Source organism: Vombatus ursinus, unplaced genomic scaffold (genome assembly GCF_900497805.2).
Source record: "Vombatus ursinus unplaced genomic scaffold, bare-nosed wombat genome assembly UNPS02005659.1, whole genome shotgun sequence".
Lineage (NCBI taxonomy): Eukaryota > Metazoa > Chordata > Mammalia > Diprotodontia > Vombatidae > Vombatus > Vombatus ursinus.
In genome coordinates, this window is record NW_020945437.1 from 21,441,183 (window position 1) to 21,462,317 (window position 21,135).

Here is a 21,135-nt window from a genome sequence, read left to right on the forward strand (position 1 = left end):
TCACATAGTGTTCCTGACACTATTGTTACAGGACCAGGCCAGGGTGCACTTGTGAGAGTGTCCACTTATGACCTGTGTATAACTACCTCACCTCTTTTGGTGTTTTTTTCCTCTATAAAATAAGAGGGTTGGTGGTCCAGGTAAACATCTTCCCACTTGAAATCTATGATTCATGTCATGTTACTTTTCTTTGCTTCCACCACTGTTAAAGTACTGTATATATGTTTAACGTTTCTTTTTATTATGAATTTTAAACCATGAAACTTTTGATATAAGATCAAGAAAACTGTATATGAAACTGTGAACTGCTATGTATAGTTTTTTTAAACTGTGAATTAAATTTAACATGGTGGTATACCGAGGAACAGAGACTGGACCTGGGATTTCACTGGTACAGCCTCTTTATTAAATGACCTCCAGTTTCTCATCAACAATTGCCTATTGGACATTTTTTTCAGGCAATTGGGATTAAGTGACTTGTCTAGGGTCACACAGCTAATAAGTGTCTGAGGCCAGATTTGAACTCAGGTCCTCCTGACTCTAGGGCTAGTGCTCTTACCACTGTGCCACCTACCTGCCCTACCTATTGGACATTTTGAAGTGGATATCCTGTAGACATCTTAAACTCAACATGTCTAAAATTGAACTTATATTTTTCCTTAAACTCTCCCTTCTCCCAAACTTCCCTGTTACTGTTGATGGTACCACCATCCCCCCAGACACTGAGGCTCACAACTTAGGTGTCTTTATTTACTCCTCACTCTCACCCCTCTTCCATATCCAATCTGTTGCCAAGGCCTGTCAATTTCACCTTCAAACATCTCTTCAACATGCTCCCTTCTCTCCTCTGACTCTGCCAGCAGCCTGCTACAAGCCCTCATCTCTTCATGCATGGACTATTTTAATAGTGCATGGGTTAGTCTGACACGTCTCCCCCCCAGTTCTCTCAAAGTGATCTTTGTAAAGCACAAGTCTGATCTCTAGTGACTCCCTATTACCTCCAGGATCAAATATAAAGTCTTCTGTTTGGCATTCAAAGACCTTTCTAACTTATTCCCCCTACCTTTCCAGTCTTCTTAGACCTTTTACCTTCCCATATATTCTGTGATCTAGTAACACTAATCTTCTGTTCCTCAATACACCATTCCATCCTCCAACTCCAAAGCATTTTCATTGGCTGTCCCACATGCCTAGAATGATTTCCTTCCCCATTTCTATCTCCTGGCTTCTGTCAAGTTCCAGCTAAAATCTTACTTTCTATAGAAAGTTTTTCTGGATCCCTCTTAGTTCCAGTGCCTTCCCTCTAATGATTATTTCCAATTTATCCTATATATAGCTTCTCTGTACATAGTTGTTTGCATGTTTGCATGTTGAGTGGGAGTGGGAGCTCCTCAGGGTCAGGGATTGTCTTTCTTTGTATCCTTATTAGCAAAGTACCTATCACATAATAGGTGCTTAATAGAAGCTTACTGACTAACTAATGCTAGAGTAGAATTTCCATAAAATAAACTGATGAATTAGAATCAGGACCAAAGGATAACATAAATGTGCCTTGCAGACGGCTCTAATATTTTCTGTAATTCATATTAAAGGCCAGTATGGGAAATTAGGGGGTTAGTTTAAAAGGAATAGCCAACCCTCCCCAGTCAAATTGTTAGCTTTGTCTGAAGTACAGCTGTTTGGATAGCTGGGCCATGAGCTTCCTTGGTTATAATAATGTGAAAGTAACATTTACATGTCTAAGTCTCTTTTAATCTCCTAAATACCACTGAGCGATGTTTATCAGGTTTTTAAGACACAGGCACATTCCACTCAGATGACTTCATCCTGAGATAACTCTTACATTACACCACTCATTATATTAGGCTTATATAAAGAAAAAAAAAAGTCAAAGGTTCACAAGCCTCTAAGAAGAAACTTAAGTGACATTATAAACCCAGTTAGATTTTTGTTTGGCTACATCAAGCAATTTCCTTTCTGTGGTTAGTTTCACAGTCACAGTTCAAAAAACTGGATATAGTGACCAACACAATCAGTATTGTACATATCAAGTTAGCTAAACTGTGGACTTTGTTTCTCTTGCTTTCTTTTCCAATTAGGTTTAATTAGTTTTGATTTTAGTGCTTCATGGAGGGGCTTGACTCACAAGTGGTAAATACTCAAGTATACAAAAATCCATTCAGGTTTCCTGGAATTCAAGTGCCTCCATAATCTTGTTTTAGCTTTTTTACATATACCCACCCCACCTGTATCCGAAGGGATATACTTCACATTTCCTAATCAAATTCTTTCCTTCTTTCAACATCTTGATTAGGTTCCAAATTTTCCATGAAGTTACAAAATAACAAAATCCCAAAATTGGAAGATACTTCAGAGGTTAGAATCCTACCCTTGGGAGTCAAGAGACCTGAAATCCTGTTTCTGTCCCTAGCTATCTGACCTTAACCAAGTCCACTCCCTTCTCTGGACCTTAGTCTAGTAAAATGAGATGGGACAGACTACACGGTCTTTAAGATTTTATCAAACTCAAATAAGTTGAGGCCATACAGTCATTCAGTCCAACCTACTCTAATAGGAATCCCTTCCAAAACCTTACAACAAGCAGTCTTCTAGTCTCTGTTTAAAGACTTCCAGTCTATGACCTAAGGGTTATAAAACTTTCAACCAACAATACGGTGACTAGGTCTGTATCCCAAAGAGATCAAAGAAAAAGGAAAAGGACTCTTGCAAACAAAAATAATTATAGCAGCACTTTTTTTTGTGGTGACAAAGAATCAGAAATTGAGGCATCCATTTATTCATCAACTGGGGAATGGCTGAACAAGTCGTGTTATATGATTGTGATGGAATACTATTGTGCTGTAAGAAATGACAAGAAGTATGGTTTCAGAAAAATCTGTGAAGACTTATATGAACTAATGCAGAGTGAAGTAAAGCAGAACCAGAAGCACACTGCACATAGTAACAGCAATATTGTAATGATAATCAACTATGAAAGACTTAGCTACTTTGATCACACAACGAGCCATGAAAGTTCCAGAACTCATGATGAGAAATGTCATCCATCTTGAGAGAACTGATGACCTCTGAAGTGCAGACTAACGTTATTTTTAAAAATTTTATTTACATTATTTTTCTTGCTTTTTTTTTTGAACCATGGCTAATGTGGAAATGTTTTGCATGTCTTTACATGTATAATGAATACCTTATTGCTTGCCTTCTCAATGGGTGGGAAACAGACTGGAAGGAGAGAATTTGCAACAAAAAATAAAAGAATGTTGGAAAAATCATCATATGATTAAAAAAGTAAAAAACAAAACAAACAAACAAAACCCCAAAGACTTCCAGTAACACGGTGGGGATCTCATTACCTCATGGGACAAACTGTGTCACTTTTGAACAGCTCTAATTGTTAGGAAGTTTTCCTTTTACAGCAGCCATCCTTTTGATGGCCCCGAGAGGGAGACCAGAGAGGTATTATTAGCCACAAGTATCTCCATTTCCTTAATTAGAAACTGTTATTTCTCTGACCATTATCTCTTTTCTCATTCCATCTTGATCTATGTAGCACCACCACTAAATCTATTCTTTGCTCTTAAGGACAGCATTAACTCCTCTAGAGCCTCACTATTCTGTCAGGAATTATTCATATTCCAGCTTCTTTTCTCTACCTTCCCAATCTTGACCAGAATTTACCATTTCAATTCTACACTGTCCTCTGCTCTAAAATTCGTTTGTCATTCCATTGCTCATTCCTTCCAGTAGCAGGCAAATCTAAGAATAATTTCACCAACCATCTTCTCTGATCCTATTCATGAGCTGCTGAACAGAGCAAATCTCACAGTCTCTTTTTCTCCCTGTAGGATTATACTCAGTATTGCTAGATAAGTTAGTCATGATTGTAAGCCGAAATCTTTTGGCTTTTGGAATACCATATTCCAAGCTCTACAATCCTGGAATATCATATCCCAAGTCTATAGTGGTGGCTGCTAAATCTTCTGTGATGATACTAACTATGGCTCCTTGGTATGTGAATTGCTTCTTTTTGGCTGCTTGCATTATTTCTTCTTTGACCTGGGAGCTCTGGATTTTGGCTGTAATATTCCTCTACGGTATTCATTTTGGGGTTTCTTTCAAGAGGTGACCAGTGGGTTCTTTCAATCTCTACTTTACCTCCTACTTCTAAAAGCTCTAGGCAGTTTTCTTTGTAAGATTTCTTGAAATATGATGTTCAGGCTCTTCTTATTGGTCATGGTCTTCAGGTAGTCTAATGATTCTTGACCTGTTTTCCAGGTCAATTGTGATGAGATATATCACGTTTCCTTCTTTTTTTTTTTTTTTTTAGTTATTCAATTTTGAATATTTCTTGATGTGTCACGGAGTCATTAGCTTTTATTTAGTCAATTTAATTTTCAGAGAGTTGCTTTCTTGAGTAAAGTTTTGTACAAGCTGTCAATCCTTTTTTCAAATCTTTCTTCCATAGCGCTCATTTAGTGTTTAAAATAACTTTTTTAGGGCCAGCTAGGTAGCACAGTGGAGTCAGGAGGATCTGACTTCAAATCTAGCCTCAGACACATAACACTCACTAGTTGTGTGACTCTGAGCAAGTCACTTAACTCCACTGCCTAGCAAAAATAAATAAATAAATAAATAAATAAATAAATACAAATAAAGATTATTTTTTAGCTGTTAAAAAAAACTCTTGCTTTAACTTTTTCAGAAATTCTGATTGGACTTGTATCCAACCCACCTTTTTCTCTGAGGTTTTGCTTGTAGATGTTTTTAAATCATTCTCTTGTTCTGGGTTTGTTTCTTGAACTTCCCTATCATCATAAAAACTCTTTATGATGAGATTCTTTTTTTTTTTTTTAATTTTAAATCATTCTGCAGCTGATAGCACGGTAGATAAAGTCCTAGGCCTGAAGTCAGGAAGACCTGAGTTCATATCTGGCCTCAGACACTTCCTAGCTGTGTATGACTCTGGGTAAGTAACAACCTCTGTTTGCCTTAGTTTCTTCAAATGTCAAATGAAGATTAATAGCACCTACTTTATAGAGTTGTGAGGATTAAATGAGATAATATCTGTAAAAGTGCTGGCAAATAGTAGGTGCTATACAAATGCTCATTTCCTTCCCTTTCTTTCTGATTATTCTTCCAACCTACTACTTGACTTTTATGTTTCTGCTATGCTCGGTGCATTTCTAAAGGAATATCTGGCCTGAGCTTGTGTCATCTTATGTCTTTTTACTATTTTCACAGCTCAAGCTGGGGGTCTGCAAGTTTTCAGTGCTCACAAAGTGACATGATCCAGGGTAAGGTCTCCTCACTGACTTCCGGGTTGGGGAACTTTGAGTCTGCTGGCAAGTTGTCCCTGGTTGAAAGTTTCAGTACACTGCTGTTGGACTCAGCCACTAATAGAAAAGAGTTAATAATCAAAACCAGCCCAATACTGAATACTCCCAGGGGGCAACAACAGTCAGTGACAATCCTTAAGAAGTCTACACATAAATTACTCATGTGAACAGGCTGACACTTGGATTGGAAAGCACTTTCAACGATCCCAAGCTACTCCTTGCAAAAAAACCCCGATCTTTTTTTTTTCCCAATCTTTTTTAATGCTATTATTTTCCTGGTAATGTTAAATGACTGAATTGCAGAACACCACAATTTCAGAAGAATCGTATTTGTAAGGGACCCAAAAGGCAATTGAAGAAATGGTGGATAGGTAAGCAGGCTGCAGGGCATCATTAATAATAACAAGTGCAACAAGTGCTATCTGTAGTTATTGTCTCTATTTCCTTTCCAGTTATTCACTTTTCAACCCCTTACAGTTTGGTGTGTGACCTCATCTCTTACCCGAAATCAGGCACTGCAAATTACCAATGTTTTCCTTTTTTCCTCCTACAGCTCACTGAGCATGTATTAAGCAGCTATTAATGTGTATGGAACTATGTTAGGATTTGAAGAGTTATTAGCGACAGTCTAGCCTCAAGAGCTTTAGACTAGTTATCTGTTCATCATTAATCTTTCCCTGTGGGACCAGGGGAATCACTTGTTAACTAAAATTCTTCTAACATTTTTGATGTTTTATATTTATATTTAACACCACCAGGAGAATAATGGAATGGAAAAGATGGGCATTGATAGCAGAGACTAGCTTGAGATCACCAAAAGTGTGTTCCCATTCCAAGGGTCATTCAGTCACGTGCAGAGTTAAGGATTGTCAATGACTGTTGCTAGAGTCACCAAGGGAACATTAAGTATGAAACTGGTTTTGAGTGTTGCAGTTTTTAGGAGTATAGAGTGTAATAATTAAAAAAATATTTTGCTTTTTGGTGAGGCAATTGGGATTAAGTGACTTGCCCAGGGTCACACAGCTAGCAAGTGTCAATGTCTGAGGTTGGATTTGAACTCAGGTCTTCCTGACTCCAAGACTGGAGCTCTATCCACTGTGCCACCTAGCTGCCCCCAAAAATATTAAGATGTATTTTGACACTTAAGATTTTTCCACTTTAAATTAAACTAAAACTTTGTTTAGTTACAAACTCTAATCCTTTCCATGGCATCGTCTTCATACAAGAACATATTTTTAATAGAATATTTGCCAACAGAAATGAAATACACCATGACAGATTGAGAAAAGAGGATAATAACCTGTATTTTTTGTGACAAGTTCTCATGAGAAGAATTAGGAACCACAAATATCAGGAATCCTACTGTATCCAATCAATTGCCAAGTCTTGTCATTTCAACCTCTACAACATCTCTTACATTCTTCCCTTTCTCTCCATTTAACCTAACAACAACCTGAGTTTACATCTTTATAATATCCTGCTGAAGTACTGCAATAACGTCCTGATTGATTTTTATGCCCCAAGTCACTTCCCTCTTCAATCCCTTCTCCATAAAGGTGGCAATGGGATTTTCTTAAAGTACAAGTCCATCAATGTCACTCCAAAGCCTAAAAAATTGCAGTGACTCCCAAATTTCCTCCAGGATAAATTAATTTTAAAAAATACTTATTTTCAGTTTTATTGGTGTGTTTTGTTTTAATGTAACAAATATTTACAGATTACTTCTGCTTCATCAAATAAGTCTCTTGTAGCAAAGCAAAACAATTAAGTAAAACTATTAATACAGTGACCTTATCTGAAAAAACATGCAACATTGCTGTATGTAGCACACTCCCCTTTAAAAAAAAATAACAAAAATCTGTTTTTACTCCTTTTTACCCCCATTCCATTGGGGGGAAAAAAGAAAAGCAAAACAAATTCTCTCAATGGCTGTATACAAAAATACACAGGGTGTTTCAAAAATTTTAATGCAGCTAAAAACTGTATTGACTTTTTTTAAAGAAAAGTTTTAATATCTTAAAACTCCATTAAGACTTTAGGAAGACCCCTGTATATAATTCATTCTCCATTTCTAAACATGTTACATCTCTGTAATGGATACTATGTTTCATCATCTGTTCTCTGGAATCATGGATCATTACTGTATTTACTCATCTCCCACCTGGATACACTACTTCAGGATTACTTTGACTTTTCCAACATGCCCCCGGAAGCTCATTATTGGGAAAACCTCATCGACCTGCTAGATTGATTCAGCTTTGGTACTCAGACCTTATCCCTACTCTCTGCTCCTCTGATTAAAGTTTGGAGCCATGAACTTCAGAACCTCAATTTAAAGAGAGGGCTCAATAAAGACATATCATTTCACACCTGGATGCTCTATTTTGGGACTTCTCTACCAAGTCATGCTCCTCTCACCTGAGCCAGATATCTTCTAGATATGTTGTGTCCCCCAGTAGATGGTCAGACCCCCACAACCATTTCCCCTCAGATCCTGAAGGAAACAGCCCAGGGCCCCGAACCCAAAGTCTTGAGAACAGCAGCACCCTCCAAACCAGCAGACCTGTTTCCCACCCAGCCCCCATAGCCATCATTGAGGAGAGAGATCACTGTGCACATCTTCCCCATCAACAGCACCAACAACTGTCGATCAGCTGCCACCAAAGGTCAGGTAAGCACAGGCACCCAGTGGCACACTCCCCAGATCACCGGTCTTGCTTCCAGCCTAGTCCTCATAGACATCACGTAGGAAAGTACTTCCTGTGGAGAAGGGGCCAGTCTTGCCAACCAACTACCACAGACACAGCAGACAAGACAGCCTGGCCAAAGCAGTAGAGACAGAAGACCACATGTGCCAGAGAAGTCAAAACGCTACCATCATCTTGACTAGAATCTTCTCTCAGATCCTGAGGGAGACAGCATAAGACCCTGAACCCAAAAGCTTTGGGAATAGCAATCCTTCCAGCTCAAAGTCCTCAGTCGTCATCCTGGGAAGCAAACCCTGTGGAAATGTAGACTGAAAACTGCACCTTCAAGAGCTATAGCCACCATTACAGAAGAAAAAATTCTTGCTACCAAAGTCCTTTGTCAAATGCATTGTCCCTCAAAATCTGTCAATTGGTTCTACATAATTTTATCAACAGAAATAACATTAAAGAAGAGGCTTTAACATCTGTTTTGCTGCTATACCTTAAGGACCAGGGGACTTTCCCATCTGACTCGTAGCTGAAACTTCCAAATATGTATTGTCTACATTAAATTTGAGCTCCTTAAGAGCACAGATTGTCTTACTTTTCTCCTTGTATCTCCAGAGCTCTATTGTTGTTGTTCGGTCATTTTCAGTTGTGTCCAACTCTTAGTGACTCCATTTGGGGTATTCATGACAAAGATATTGGAATGTTTTGCCATTTTCTTCTCCAGCTGATTTTACAGATGAGGAAACTGAGGCAAACAGGGTTGAGTGATTTGCCTAGAGTCACATAGCCAGCAAGTGTCTGAGGCCAGATTTGAAAACAGGAAGATAACTCTTCCTGACTCTAGGCCTGGCACTATCCACTGAACCAACTAGCTGCCCCTTTCCAGAGTTTAGCACTGTGCTTTGTACACAGCAGGCATTAAATTAATACTTTATTTATTCATTCATATAGTGGGGAAGAGGGAGAAAGCCTTACCACAAAAGAGAGTAACAATCTTGGTCCAAGATGGATCATTTGGAACTCTGATATGTAAGCATTCAAACACAGGAGGGAGACTGAAAGCTGGGTATTATACTGACAAATGACAAGGGAAATAGCTGTAGCCCAAGCTGTGGTTTCCATGGCAATAATGCGATATTCACTACACCACAAGGTAATAATATTCATGTTCTTAGAGGCTCAATGACAGCTAGCATATGGGAATGCGACCTTAATGGATCTGATGTGAAAAAATAAGATCTAATTTATAAACGTATTAGAAAATCTTAGAGCTTAGAAGGACCTAATCCTGGAGATCACCTAGTTCAGTTAATCAGTCAACAAGCATTTATTAAAAGGCAGCTAGGTGGGACAGTGGTTAGAGCTTTGGGCCTAGAATTAGGAAGACCTGAGTTCATAATCAGCCTCAGATACTTATTAATTGTGTGATCTTGGGCAAGTCACTTAATATCCCTGTGCCTCAGTTTACTCAAGTATGAAAAGGGGTCTATAACAGCACCGACCTCCCAAGGTTGCCATGAGGATGAAACGAGATATTCGGAAAGTGCTTACTTAGTACAGTGCCCGGCACATAGTAGGAACGTGATAAAATGCTTGTTTCCTTCCCTTCCCCTATTGAGTGATTATTAGATATCATGTACCACGCACTATTGTAAGCACTGGAGATCCTAAGGAAGGCAAAAACACAATCCTTGACTTTCACATGACAAACCAATGAGGGAAAGTCATTTGCCCAAAGTTAAAAGAAATAAAATCATCAGGACTCTAAGTCTTTTGATTCCAAGTCCAGTGCCCTTTTCTTGCCATCACGTAGCATTCTCTTAACAATGACTATGATCTGCATTTACCATACAGTATGAACAACGTCCATGTGGTATAGTGGATATAGCATTAGACTTTGAAGTTATGAAAATCTGGGTTCAAATTCCACCTTATTCACTTACTAGGTGTGTGATCCTAGGCAAGTCACCAAACTGCCTGCCCTTCCAGTGGGATAGGGTGGTATACCCCAGTAATCCCTGTTACTCAGGAGGCTGAAGTTAGTGCATCACTTGAGTTTGAGAGTTTTCCAGTACAATGGAATAAGCCAACTGGGTGTCATTAAGTTTGACATTAATGGGGGGAGGACAGTCCACCCAAGAAGGGGAGAACTGGTCTAGGTCAAAAATGGAGCTGGTCATGATGATCAGAGTGAGATAAAGCCCACGAGTAGCTAGGGCAGGAAAAGGAGATCCAAAACCACCAAAATTTCTCTGTGCCTCAGTTTCTTCATCTGTACAATGAGGGGATTAGATCTGATGGCCTCTTAGGTCCACTTCTCTAAATTTATGAGCCTATGAATACACACAGGCTTCAAACGAAGATCTCTGCATTCCACTATTACTCAACCCAACCCATTTCACTTTTCGGATTACAATGATCACTAGAATGATTTTTCTTACATAAGCTAAAATCTGTCTCTTTGCAACTTTAACTAGTTGCTGAGGTAGCTGGGTGGCAAAGAAGATAGTGCTGGATTTGGAGTCAGGAAAACCTGAGATTGAATCTTGCTTCAAACATTTACTAGCTACGTGACACTGGGCCAAGACCATTTAACCCCTCTCTGTTACATCCGTAACAGAGGGGATCTCATCTGTAAAGTGGGAATAATAATAGCAATAACCTTCCAGGCTTGTTGTGAAGATCAAATGAGATAATGTACAAAATGCTTTGCAAACTATTAGAAACCATATTCACATAAGCCTCTGCTACTGATATGGATTTTTACTACTGTTGTAATTATTGAGACTGACCAGAACAAGTCCTTTTTTCACAGGACAGATTTTCAAATACTTAAGACAGCCAAGGCTAGCCTCACATCCATCACCTGGAGCTTCTCTTGATTATCACCTTTCTATCTAAAACATGATATCCAGAACTTAACATAGTCTTCTAGAGATAGCCTAACCAGGGCAGAGTAAACTAGGGTTATCACCTCCACAACCTTGGACACTACGACTCTCTTAATGAACATAAATGTAAGATTTGACATTTGTAACTATTAAATTTCAGCTTAATTGGTTTTAGCCCCAAATTTCAGTCTGTCAAGATCTTTCCTAATACCGAATTTGTTACGCAAAATGTTAGCTATCTCTGGCAGCTGAGTTCATCTGAAAATTTACTAAGTAACTAAATAATAGATTAGAGGCGGAATAGCACTCCATCAAACACCTTCCAAGATGACAGTAAATCACTCCCCTATGGATCTGGTCAAACAGCTAACCAATCAATCAAGAATAACTTATTAAGCTTTTAGTAATATGATAAGCTTCTGTGTTAGATTCTAAGGATAAAAATAAACAAACAAACAAATAATCTCCATCCTAAGAAGCTTTCATTATATTGAGAGAAATAACATATAAATGTGAACGTGAATAAAAAATACACATAAAATGAATAGAAAGTAATTTCAGAGGTGAAGCATTAGAAGCTAAGGGAATCTGAGAAGGGCATCTTGTGAGAGGTGGCACTTCAACTGAGCTTGGGGGGTGAGGTGGGTGGAAGGGAGTCTAGATTCAAAGAGGAAAGGGTGAGGAATGTGTTTATGGTCCAGAAAGTAGATCAGTTTGGCTAAAATTTAGAATGTGGCAAGAATAATGTACAGTAAGCCTGGAAAGGTAGCCAGACAGTGAAGTGCATTAAAAGTCAAATAGAAGAGACATATTTTATACTAGAGAAAATAGGGAGCCAATGAAGCTTTTTGATCAAAGAGCTGAAATGGCCAAATCTAATGCTTTAGAAATACTACTTCGGAAGCTGTATGGAAGGTGGATTGAATTGGGGAGAAACTGGAGGCAAGGACACTAATTAAATTCCTTTTGTAATAGAACAAATGAGAGGCAAAAAGAACTATGGTGGTGGTATCTACGTTGGTAGAGAAAGGGGATGGATGTGATAAAAATGATGGCAGTAGAAATGACAAGACTTGGCAACAGATTGGACATGGAGGGAGTGCATGGTCAAAGAAGATGACTCTCAAGTTGTGAACTTGATGATTAATGGTGAATTCAACAATAATGGGTCAGTTAGAAAGTGGTGGTTTTGAAAGCAAAGATAGTAAGTTCTGTTTAAAACTGTAAGCTCCTTAAGGGCAAGGACTGTCTTTTCTCTCCTTTTGTATCTCCAGAGCTTAGCATAGTGCCTGGCACACAGTAAGTGCTTAATAAATGTCTGCTGATCGATTGGGCATTTTGAGTTTGAGATGCCAATGTGACATGTAAATTGGTGATGTACAGCTAGAACTCAGGATAGAGATTAGGACTGGAAATACAGATCTGGAAGTCATCTGCAGAGATGATAACTGAACATCTGGGAGCTGATGAGATAACCATGAAAGAATGTAGAGAGAAAAATTCTTCAACCAGCTACTTCAAGTCCTGCCCATGACACGAATTACCTGTGTCACTCTGATTAAGCCATTTAAGTCAGCAAGTATCTTATGCAATTTTCCAAGACTTGCAAATTGGAGATGAGGTGCTAATCACCAGGAGCTGTTTGCACTGATGAATTCACGTGGCTGCTTAAAAAAAAGTTAATGTCTATTGTTACCATTATCTTTTTTCACCTCACTAATTAGCAACATTTCAATATTCTGAGAGACCAATGGCAGTCAGAGGGAAAAAGGCTTTCAGAATATTAGCAGCCCTTCCAATGACACTTGAAATCAGCCTTAAAGTCGGAATGGTATAATGAAAAAAGAAAAGGTATTTGGGGTCAAAGGACCTGGGTTTAAACTAATCTCTGTGGTCTTGGGCAAATTATTTAACCTGACTCTCAATTTACTCATCTTGCCCTGCTTCCCTCATAGAGCTGTTTTGAGAACCAAACGAGAGAATGAATATGAAGGCACTTTAAAAGATCTATAAAGAGCTACTCATTACAGGGAGGCTGCCAGAAGTAACTCTCGGTGGGCTGACTTTCAAGCACACTTCGTTGGTGAGAGTAGAAAGAATGGCAAATTTGGAGTCGTAAGAAAAAAGTTTGGATTCTACTTCTGCTACTGTCTTTATTATAACCTCTTTAGACCCCATTTTCCTCACTTGTAAAATTAGGTGGCTGTATTAGGTGATCTCTGATGTCTCTTTCAGTTTTACATCTTAAAAACTATCCTTCCCAGTCTCCTTTGCTAGACAGAGTTCTAACAAAGGCCATGATCACTAACTGGGTGTCACACAAGGCTCTATCATGGGTTCTCCTCTATTTTCCCTTTATACTATTTTACTTGGTGATCTTGTCAGCTTCCATAAATTCAATTATCATCTTTATGCTGATGTTCCTCAAATCTGCTCGTCCACCCCTGGCCTCTCTGGTAACCTCCAATCTCTAATTGCTTATTGGACATTTCAAAATGTATGTTCAGTAGACACATTAAACTCAACGTCTCCAAAACCAAACTCATAATTTTCGCTCTAAATTCTTCCCCCACTCAAACTTCCCTATTATTACTGAAGGTACCACTATCCTCTCCCAGTCACCCAGGCTTACAGCCTTGATTCCTCACTATTCCCCCCCACCCCACTCCAAACCGATACCAATATCCAATCTGTGGAAAAGACCTGTCGATTCTACCTTCAAATATCTCTCATACATATCTTCTTCTCTGCTCTGACACTATTACGACCCTAGTGAAAGTCCTTATCGCCTCATGCCTTCAGGCTGGTCTCCCTGGACAAGTTCCTCCTCACTCCAGTTCATCTTCCACTCAGCTATCAAAGTGAACTTAATAAAAAGCACAGGTCTGACCATATCACCACCCTATTCAATAAACTCCAGTAATTCTCTATCACCTACAGGATTAAATACAAAATATTCTTTTTAGTGTTCAAAGCCCTTCATGACTTAACATCACCTTACCTTTCTAGTCTGCTTATACCTTACACCTCCCCCACATACTCCGTGATCCAGTGACATTGAGTTCCTTGTTGTTCCTTGAACAAGAAACTCCATCCCCTGATTCTGTGCAGTTTCACTGGTTGTCTGCCTTGCCTGTAATTCTCTCCCTCCTCATCTCTACCTCCAGGCTTCCCTGGTTTGCTTCAAGTCCCAGCTAAAATCCAACCTTTAGAAAGGAAGCCTTCTAATGCCTTCCTTCTGTTGATTATTTCTAATTTATATCATATATGGAGTTGTTTGCATATAGTCTCCTCCATTAAAGTGGAAGAGCCTTGAAAGAGCAGGGAGTATTTTGCCTTTCTTTTTATCAATGCTTAGCACAGTATCTGACACATAGTAGATACTTAATAAATGTTTACTGACTAATTTATTCATAGATGAGGAAACTAAAACTACATAGCTACTAAGTGTCAGAGTTGAGTTGTCAACTTGGGATGTAGGTGCTATTATCATCCCCATTTTATGGATGAGGAAACTAAGGCTCAGAGAAGCCAAAAATCCACTCAGAACTATATAGCTATAAGTGCCTGAAACAGGACTCAAAAGGTCTTCTTGGCAGGCAATTTCAGCTCTCTATCCACTGTGCCACCTAACTATCCCACCCATCTTAGCTGGATCTGCCAGAGTGTGCAATCCACCTTCACAGGAAGCCCAGGCCTACTGACTAGGGCTCTTTCCATTGTCCCACACTGCCAAGTCTTTACATAACTCTAATATAAAAGATATCAGGCTAAGGATGGTGAAGAGGAAGAAAAGAAGAGATGACATCAACATGGAGAAGTAATACTATACCTACTGAGTATTAACAAGGCAATTACTGAGTGAGTCTTTCTACTTATTCAGCTAAAAGACAACAAGGACTCATTAAAAAGAAAAAAAAAAGCAACATAAACTTCACTGCTTCTATAAACAGAAAAAATTTGCAGGTTCAGCTGATAATGAATTTAAATTATAGCCAAAACTTGGATATCACTGAACGTGATATTCTAGTTGGAAGAATGTCCCAGTATAAAAATGAAGTGATGAGGCTGGGAAGCCAGTCTTTCACGTGGCTGGGAAAAGTATGGGATGTCTTCATATACCCTGAAGTGCACACAAATATGCTGTATGTGAATTACCTACATACACACTTTTCAGAAAAATGGTCTTTTCCCCTACCAGGACACATAATACTTTTTCCATGATGTATAGTAGCATAGTCTTTAAGTGACATACCAAATGGCATGGAGTCTGGGGATACGTAAAGATCTGTCATATTGACAGAACTATCTATTTTGTTACACGTGGTATTTTTATCTTGCCCCCTGAAGATAAAAATAGTATGTAGAGACATGTCAAAGGTATAAGACTTTTCCTCTACAAACAACTTGTTGAATAGAGTGAAAATCCTGAAGGGGCCAGATAGTAAAAGAGGTACAACACGGAATCTGTTAGCAGCAGTATAATATAAAAGCAAAGAGCTGTAAAAATGCTATTCTTCCAATGGGTGAAAACCAAAGGCACTTCCTTTGTGGGCATTAAACTGATACACATTTCTACCTTTTGCTTCTCTAGAATCATTAGAATGACACAAGGTAAGAATTTGATTAAGACTACATCAAAAAAATAACTTATGGTTGTCACATTAGTTGATCAAATAAAAGGTCTCTAAATCTCTCTAAAAGAGAAAAAAAATATGCCAGGCAGTGAAGGGATGGTGGGGGTATGCTGGGGTGCAGCAAGGAGGTAGAGGGAGAAGAAGAAATTGCTTACCTGTGCTATATTTTTATTTAGAAGATAGACACCATAATCAAACTGCAGCTTCTCTCCTCCTTTGGGATACAGTGGAAACCTAGGAGCAGTGAAAATAGCAACATTTTAGAAAACAGAGAACAGACAACTGCCAAGGTGCAGATAATACATTTCTTGGATATGACATTAACATCTGAGGAACTGGACCAAATTGTTTGTAAAAATAATGGTATGCTAACTTGACATCATCATGATGTCATCATGCAAGAACAACAGCAACTTTCTTGTAGGGAAACCATTTAGCTCTTCATGCCAACAGAGAGCTAAAATACAATACTTATGAAAATAATCCACAAAACCCCTAGGCTCAAAAGCAAAGTAGAGAATCCTGAAGTGGCAATGGGGAGCAAGGAGTATTCCAATTGCATCACCTCAGGTAGCAAGCAGAGGGGAATGAATGAAAGTGCAGCCAACACTGCAAAGGGTGAATCGAAAGGCTATGACATCAGAAGACTGCCAGAAGACAGAAGGAATAGGAGAGGAAAATATTTAAGATGAAGGCAAGTTTGTTGCCTGTGGAACAGGTATTCCAAAAGGCACAGTGGAAAGAGTGGGTTGGTTGGGATTTTGGGCTAAGATAATTGAGGGGGATGTGAATAAGGTGGAAGGAGGGGGTTTGGATAATGACCTACGGCAGTTCAGAATCACTGGGATGTGTAGGGAATGACATAGAGTTAATATATTAATCGTTAAGTAGAAGGTGCCTCTACTTTCCACAGAGGAACCTGGAGATCAGGCAAGAGACATGTGTAATGCAAAATGGAAGGCAAACAGTCAGGTAGAAAGTCTCTGTTTCTCCTTTTCCTCTGAAAGCTGGAAGTTGGGCAGGAGACAGTGTGGCAGAGATGGAAGTTGAACACGTGGAGCTGGTGATGATAATCTAGTCCCCCACTGACTATCCTCTTTCAGGCAGAGTTAAGATGGTGGAGTAAAGGAACTCATCTAAGCTTTCCCAAATTCCCTTCCAAAAAAGATTAAAATAATACTTCAAAAAGAATTCTGAAGTGGAAGAACCAACAAAAGGACAGGATGAAACACTTTTCTAGCCCAAGAAAATTTGAAAGGTCCTCGGGAAAGTCAGGTACCACTTGGGTGAGAGTGCAGTGCAGTTCAGTGCAGGCACAAATGCAGGACACACCCCAGCAAGCTAGCAGCAGGGCTTGGCAATGACTGAATTGGCTGTGGTGACTTCCAGAGTCCTCAGTCCACAGATGGTAAAGGGGCTGGGCAACTGGTCAGGAGATTACAGGAGACTCTTTGCTGGAACTGGGAGCAAGACTCTGTTCCATTGCTCATATGTGGTTCCAGGTCACAGTCCCAGGGTGAAGAGGAGCAGTAGCAGGATATAGCTTTGGGAGAAGAAATAGACTTGAATTTCTTGGATACAGAGATTAGAAGTTACTAAGCCAGATTTAGGCCTGATGTAAAGGGGAAAAAATCTTCAGCAATTAGAAATGTCCCAAGTAGCATGAGAGATAACAGGTTCTTTCTCACTGGAAATCTTCAAGTAGAGCAGTCTCTGGATGACCATTTGTCAGGGACATCATACAGAAGATAGCCATTTAGGTAAAGGTAGGGATAATGACCTCTGAAAAAAGATACAAGGGGACACTACAGTTATGTTCAAGTATCTGAATGGTTGTCACATAGAAAATGGATTAAATTTGTTCTTCTTCAGTCTGGACAGCAGAACTAGGAACAATGAGGACAGTTTCAGAGGCATTTGGGCTTGGTATAGGGGAAGGGGAAAAAAAAAAAGAACAACTCAATAATTAGAGCCACCCAACAGGAGAATGGGCTGCCTCAGGAGGAAATCAACTGCTCTTCAATAAATGTCTTCAATCTGCCCTCCCAGTTTTCTTCCCCCAATCCCCACCAAAGTGATTCTAGCTCAGGATCCAAAACTGGATGAGGTGGGCATTGGTGCCAGGACCTGGGGCAGGCACCTAGGAGGTTTTCAATCCTCCAGGTCTGTCTTCTCTCCTCTGTGCCTGTGTCTTTCCCTCTCCCTGTGTCTGTGTCCTCTCCTTGTCTGTCCCTGCTTCCTGTGCTATCCATTCTTGCACCTGGTTCTTACTGTGAGACCTCCTTTCCCCCTCCTCTGCTTGTGGCCGGGATTGTATCCACATTCGTTTTGAAACAAATTCAATTTTATTAAAAACAATATTTCAAACCAAAAAAGAAAATAAGTGTCTTCAAACATAAATTGGACAACCACTTGTCAGAAATGTTCTATCTTGTGATATGAGTTGTGCTAGATGTACTAGATGCCTGCTCTCTGAAGCCCCTTTCAACTTAAATTTTCTGTGGATACAGTTTAACCTTCATGGTTGAACTTTCATTCAATTCCACACTCAGGACCAAATCTGAATGCCAGTTTAATTAAGTCTCTTTAAAGAAACTTTTCTACCATAAATAGATCAAGGATAACTCACACAGGGTTGAGAAGGGGAATTATGCTAAGTGATTTATGTTTTATCTTGCTGATTTTGCAAAGTAACATGACCCTTAGGTAGAAAGCAATCCCACAAAGATGATAATTATTGTTTTCATTCAAAAATTCAATTACTCTGAATGGCTAGAGTAAGACATATGCCATAAAGCCAGTAAAACACTGATTTCTAGTGAAATTAGAAGAGAAGGAAAAGAGTATTTGTTTTTGTTTTGCCTTAGGCCCTAGAGAGAGTAACTAATAATACAATTTCAAAATGACTACGTTATGAGGTAGGTATTACAAAATGGTATGCACTAATAAAAGAGCAAAGTCATGACATGCATTTATCTTATGCCAAAAAATATGCAAATGCTTAAGACCCCCCACAAGAAGATGCAGAAGTGGAGGCAATAAAAATTGAGGCAGGACACATGTTTCAAACATAACTGTAGGGTATGAGAGAGTTGGAAGAGTGGATCCAAAAGGAAATAATAATGAGCAATACCAGGCACTGAAGACTGCCTGGAACAATACACATTCTGGCCTACAAAGAAACCACCTAATAGCTGAAGCATGGGAAAGAGGGCACTTTAGAACAATTGACTGGATCCATAAACCTCTGCACTCTGAGGTTGTTAACTCAGTGAGCTATCACATGTATGCCATCTGCACAGCACTCAAGTCCAGTGGAAACCCAGGTCTATCTCCATTTTCAGGTCATAAATATGTAAGTAGTTTCATATGTCAGAAGAGTAAATTGAGATAAGCATCCATTCAAAACCAAGAATCTACATTCCTAAAAAACAGATTACACAATGTCTACTTTATTTTGACTTAATAGGGATTTCTTTATAGAAATGTAGATACAAGGCATATTTGTGACATTAAAACAGAATTTTAAAGAGTGATTAGCCATAAATAGTTCACATTGGGCATGGTTAAAACAGATCAAATATTAAGACAGGCTTTAAATTTTTGTACTACTTTCAAATCCTTAATGGGTCACTTCAAGTTGAACAGTGTAATATCTTGTAACTACTACACATTTATCTTACCTTACAAAACTACAGAGATTTATAGATCTTTTAAGTAATCTAGGAAAATAAAATCCACTTTAAAGGGCAAAACTATCACCATCAGGGCATAAGATACAAATCAAAGGGATTTTATTTCAATATAGATGGAAAGTTACATTAGCCAAACTATCACTGAATTTAGATTATGAAGGATAAAGTTACAATTAACAGTATAATGGTCATTTAAGCATGACCATAAAACTGCCCTTAACATGCAAAAACACAGCTCATTTTAGGATAGTATTTCTGTAAATTGCTGAGAGAGTTATGTTTTCTATTATTAAAGATGGAAACTTACAAAGGGCAATTTAAAAAATTCCTGATATCAAATAGTTTTTAAATGTCCACCTCCCATATGAGAAACATTAACCAACTCTCAGCACAGTGCCTGGCACATAACAAGCATATAATCAATGACTGTTGACTGATTGCTTACCAATCTTTGTTCATAATGTTCTATACTAGGAAAATATCCACCCCACTACCCTCCCCTTCATCTAATAAATTACTCTCTCAAATATTCAAATGGATCTGTGATCTCATCAATTTGGGACATCTCTTCAAGGATGCAGACTGCAAACAATCTATATTCTGCAATTCTAATCTATGCCCTCCCCAAAGTCTGTGACAGAAGGTAGCTGGGAGCTAGGTAGCTCAGTGGGATAGAGGACTGGGCCTGGAGTTGGGAAGACCTGAGTGTCTAGCCTGAGACACTTACTAGCTTTGCGACCCTGGGCAAGTCACTTAACCCCTGTTTGTCTCAGTTTTCTCAACTGTAAGATGAGGATAATAATAGCCTCTACCACCCAGTTGTTGTGACGATCAAATGAGATAATGACTATGAAGTATTAAGCACAATGCCAAGCATATAGTAAGCACTATATAAATGTTAGCAGCAGGATCATTACTATCATTAAATGGTCAAAGGTTACAAGCTGGCAGTTTTCAGAGAAAGAAAGCAAAGATATCAATAGCCATGTGAAAAAATGCCCTAAATCATTAATAATTATAGAAACACAAATTAAAACAAATCTGAGGTACCAAATCATGCCCATCAGATTGGAGGATAGAACACAAGTATTTTAATGAAAAATGGAAAATGAGAAGTATTTCAATGCACTGTTTGTGGACCTCAAAATTATTCTAACTATTCTGCAAAGCAATTTGGAAGTATGCCCAAAATCAATTAAACAGTGTATACCAGGAGTGTATGCCCTTTGACCCAGTGATACCCTTACTAGGGCTATACCCCTAAATAGATGAAAGAAAGAAGAAAAGGAACCATATGTACAAAAGTATTTATAGCAGCTCTTTTTGTGGTGGCAAAAAATTGCAAGATGAGGGAATGTCCACCAACTGGCAGATAGCTGAACATGTTATATGTATATGTTCGTATGTTATATGTATATGAATATGATGGAATTCTATTTTGCTGGAGGAATAATGAAGGGAATGGTTTCCAAAAGACCTAGGAAGACTTATATGAATTAATGCAAAGTGAGGAGAGCAGAACTAGGAGCACAATTTATTTAATAACAATTATATTGTAAAGATAATTAGCTCTGAAAGACTTAGTAATTGTGAGCAATACAATGACTAATTACAGTTCCAAAAGACTCACTATGAAACACAAATCTACCTCCAGATAGAAAGCTCAGACTCAGGTCAAGATTGAAGCCTATTTCCTCCCTTTCTCCCTTCTTCCTTCCTTCCTATTTCTTTCAACATAGCTAATGTAGGATTTTACTTTGTATCATTATACTTACTTTTAATGAGTTTTTCTTTTTCTAGCCTTCTCAATGAATGGGGGAGGGAAAGGTAGAGAGAAAGAATGCAGAAATGAAAATAAAATA

At 38.7% G+C, this 21,135-nt stretch overlaps 1 protein-coding gene across 2 annotated transcripts in view; it reads right to left on the reverse strand.

Moving 5' to 3' along the window:
• Window positions 1–21,135, reverse strand: part of UVRAG (UV radiation resistance associated) — a 463,865-nt gene that overhangs the window by 115,520 nt on the left and 327,210 nt on the right. For both annotated transcript variants that reach the window (XM_027848208.1, XM_027848210.1), the window contains one exon: window positions 15,734–15,812. In XM_027848208.1, coding sequence (XP_027704009.1) covers window positions 15,734–15,812 — 79 coding nt within the window. The remainder of the gene's footprint in view (window positions 1–15,733; window positions 15,813–21,135) is intronic.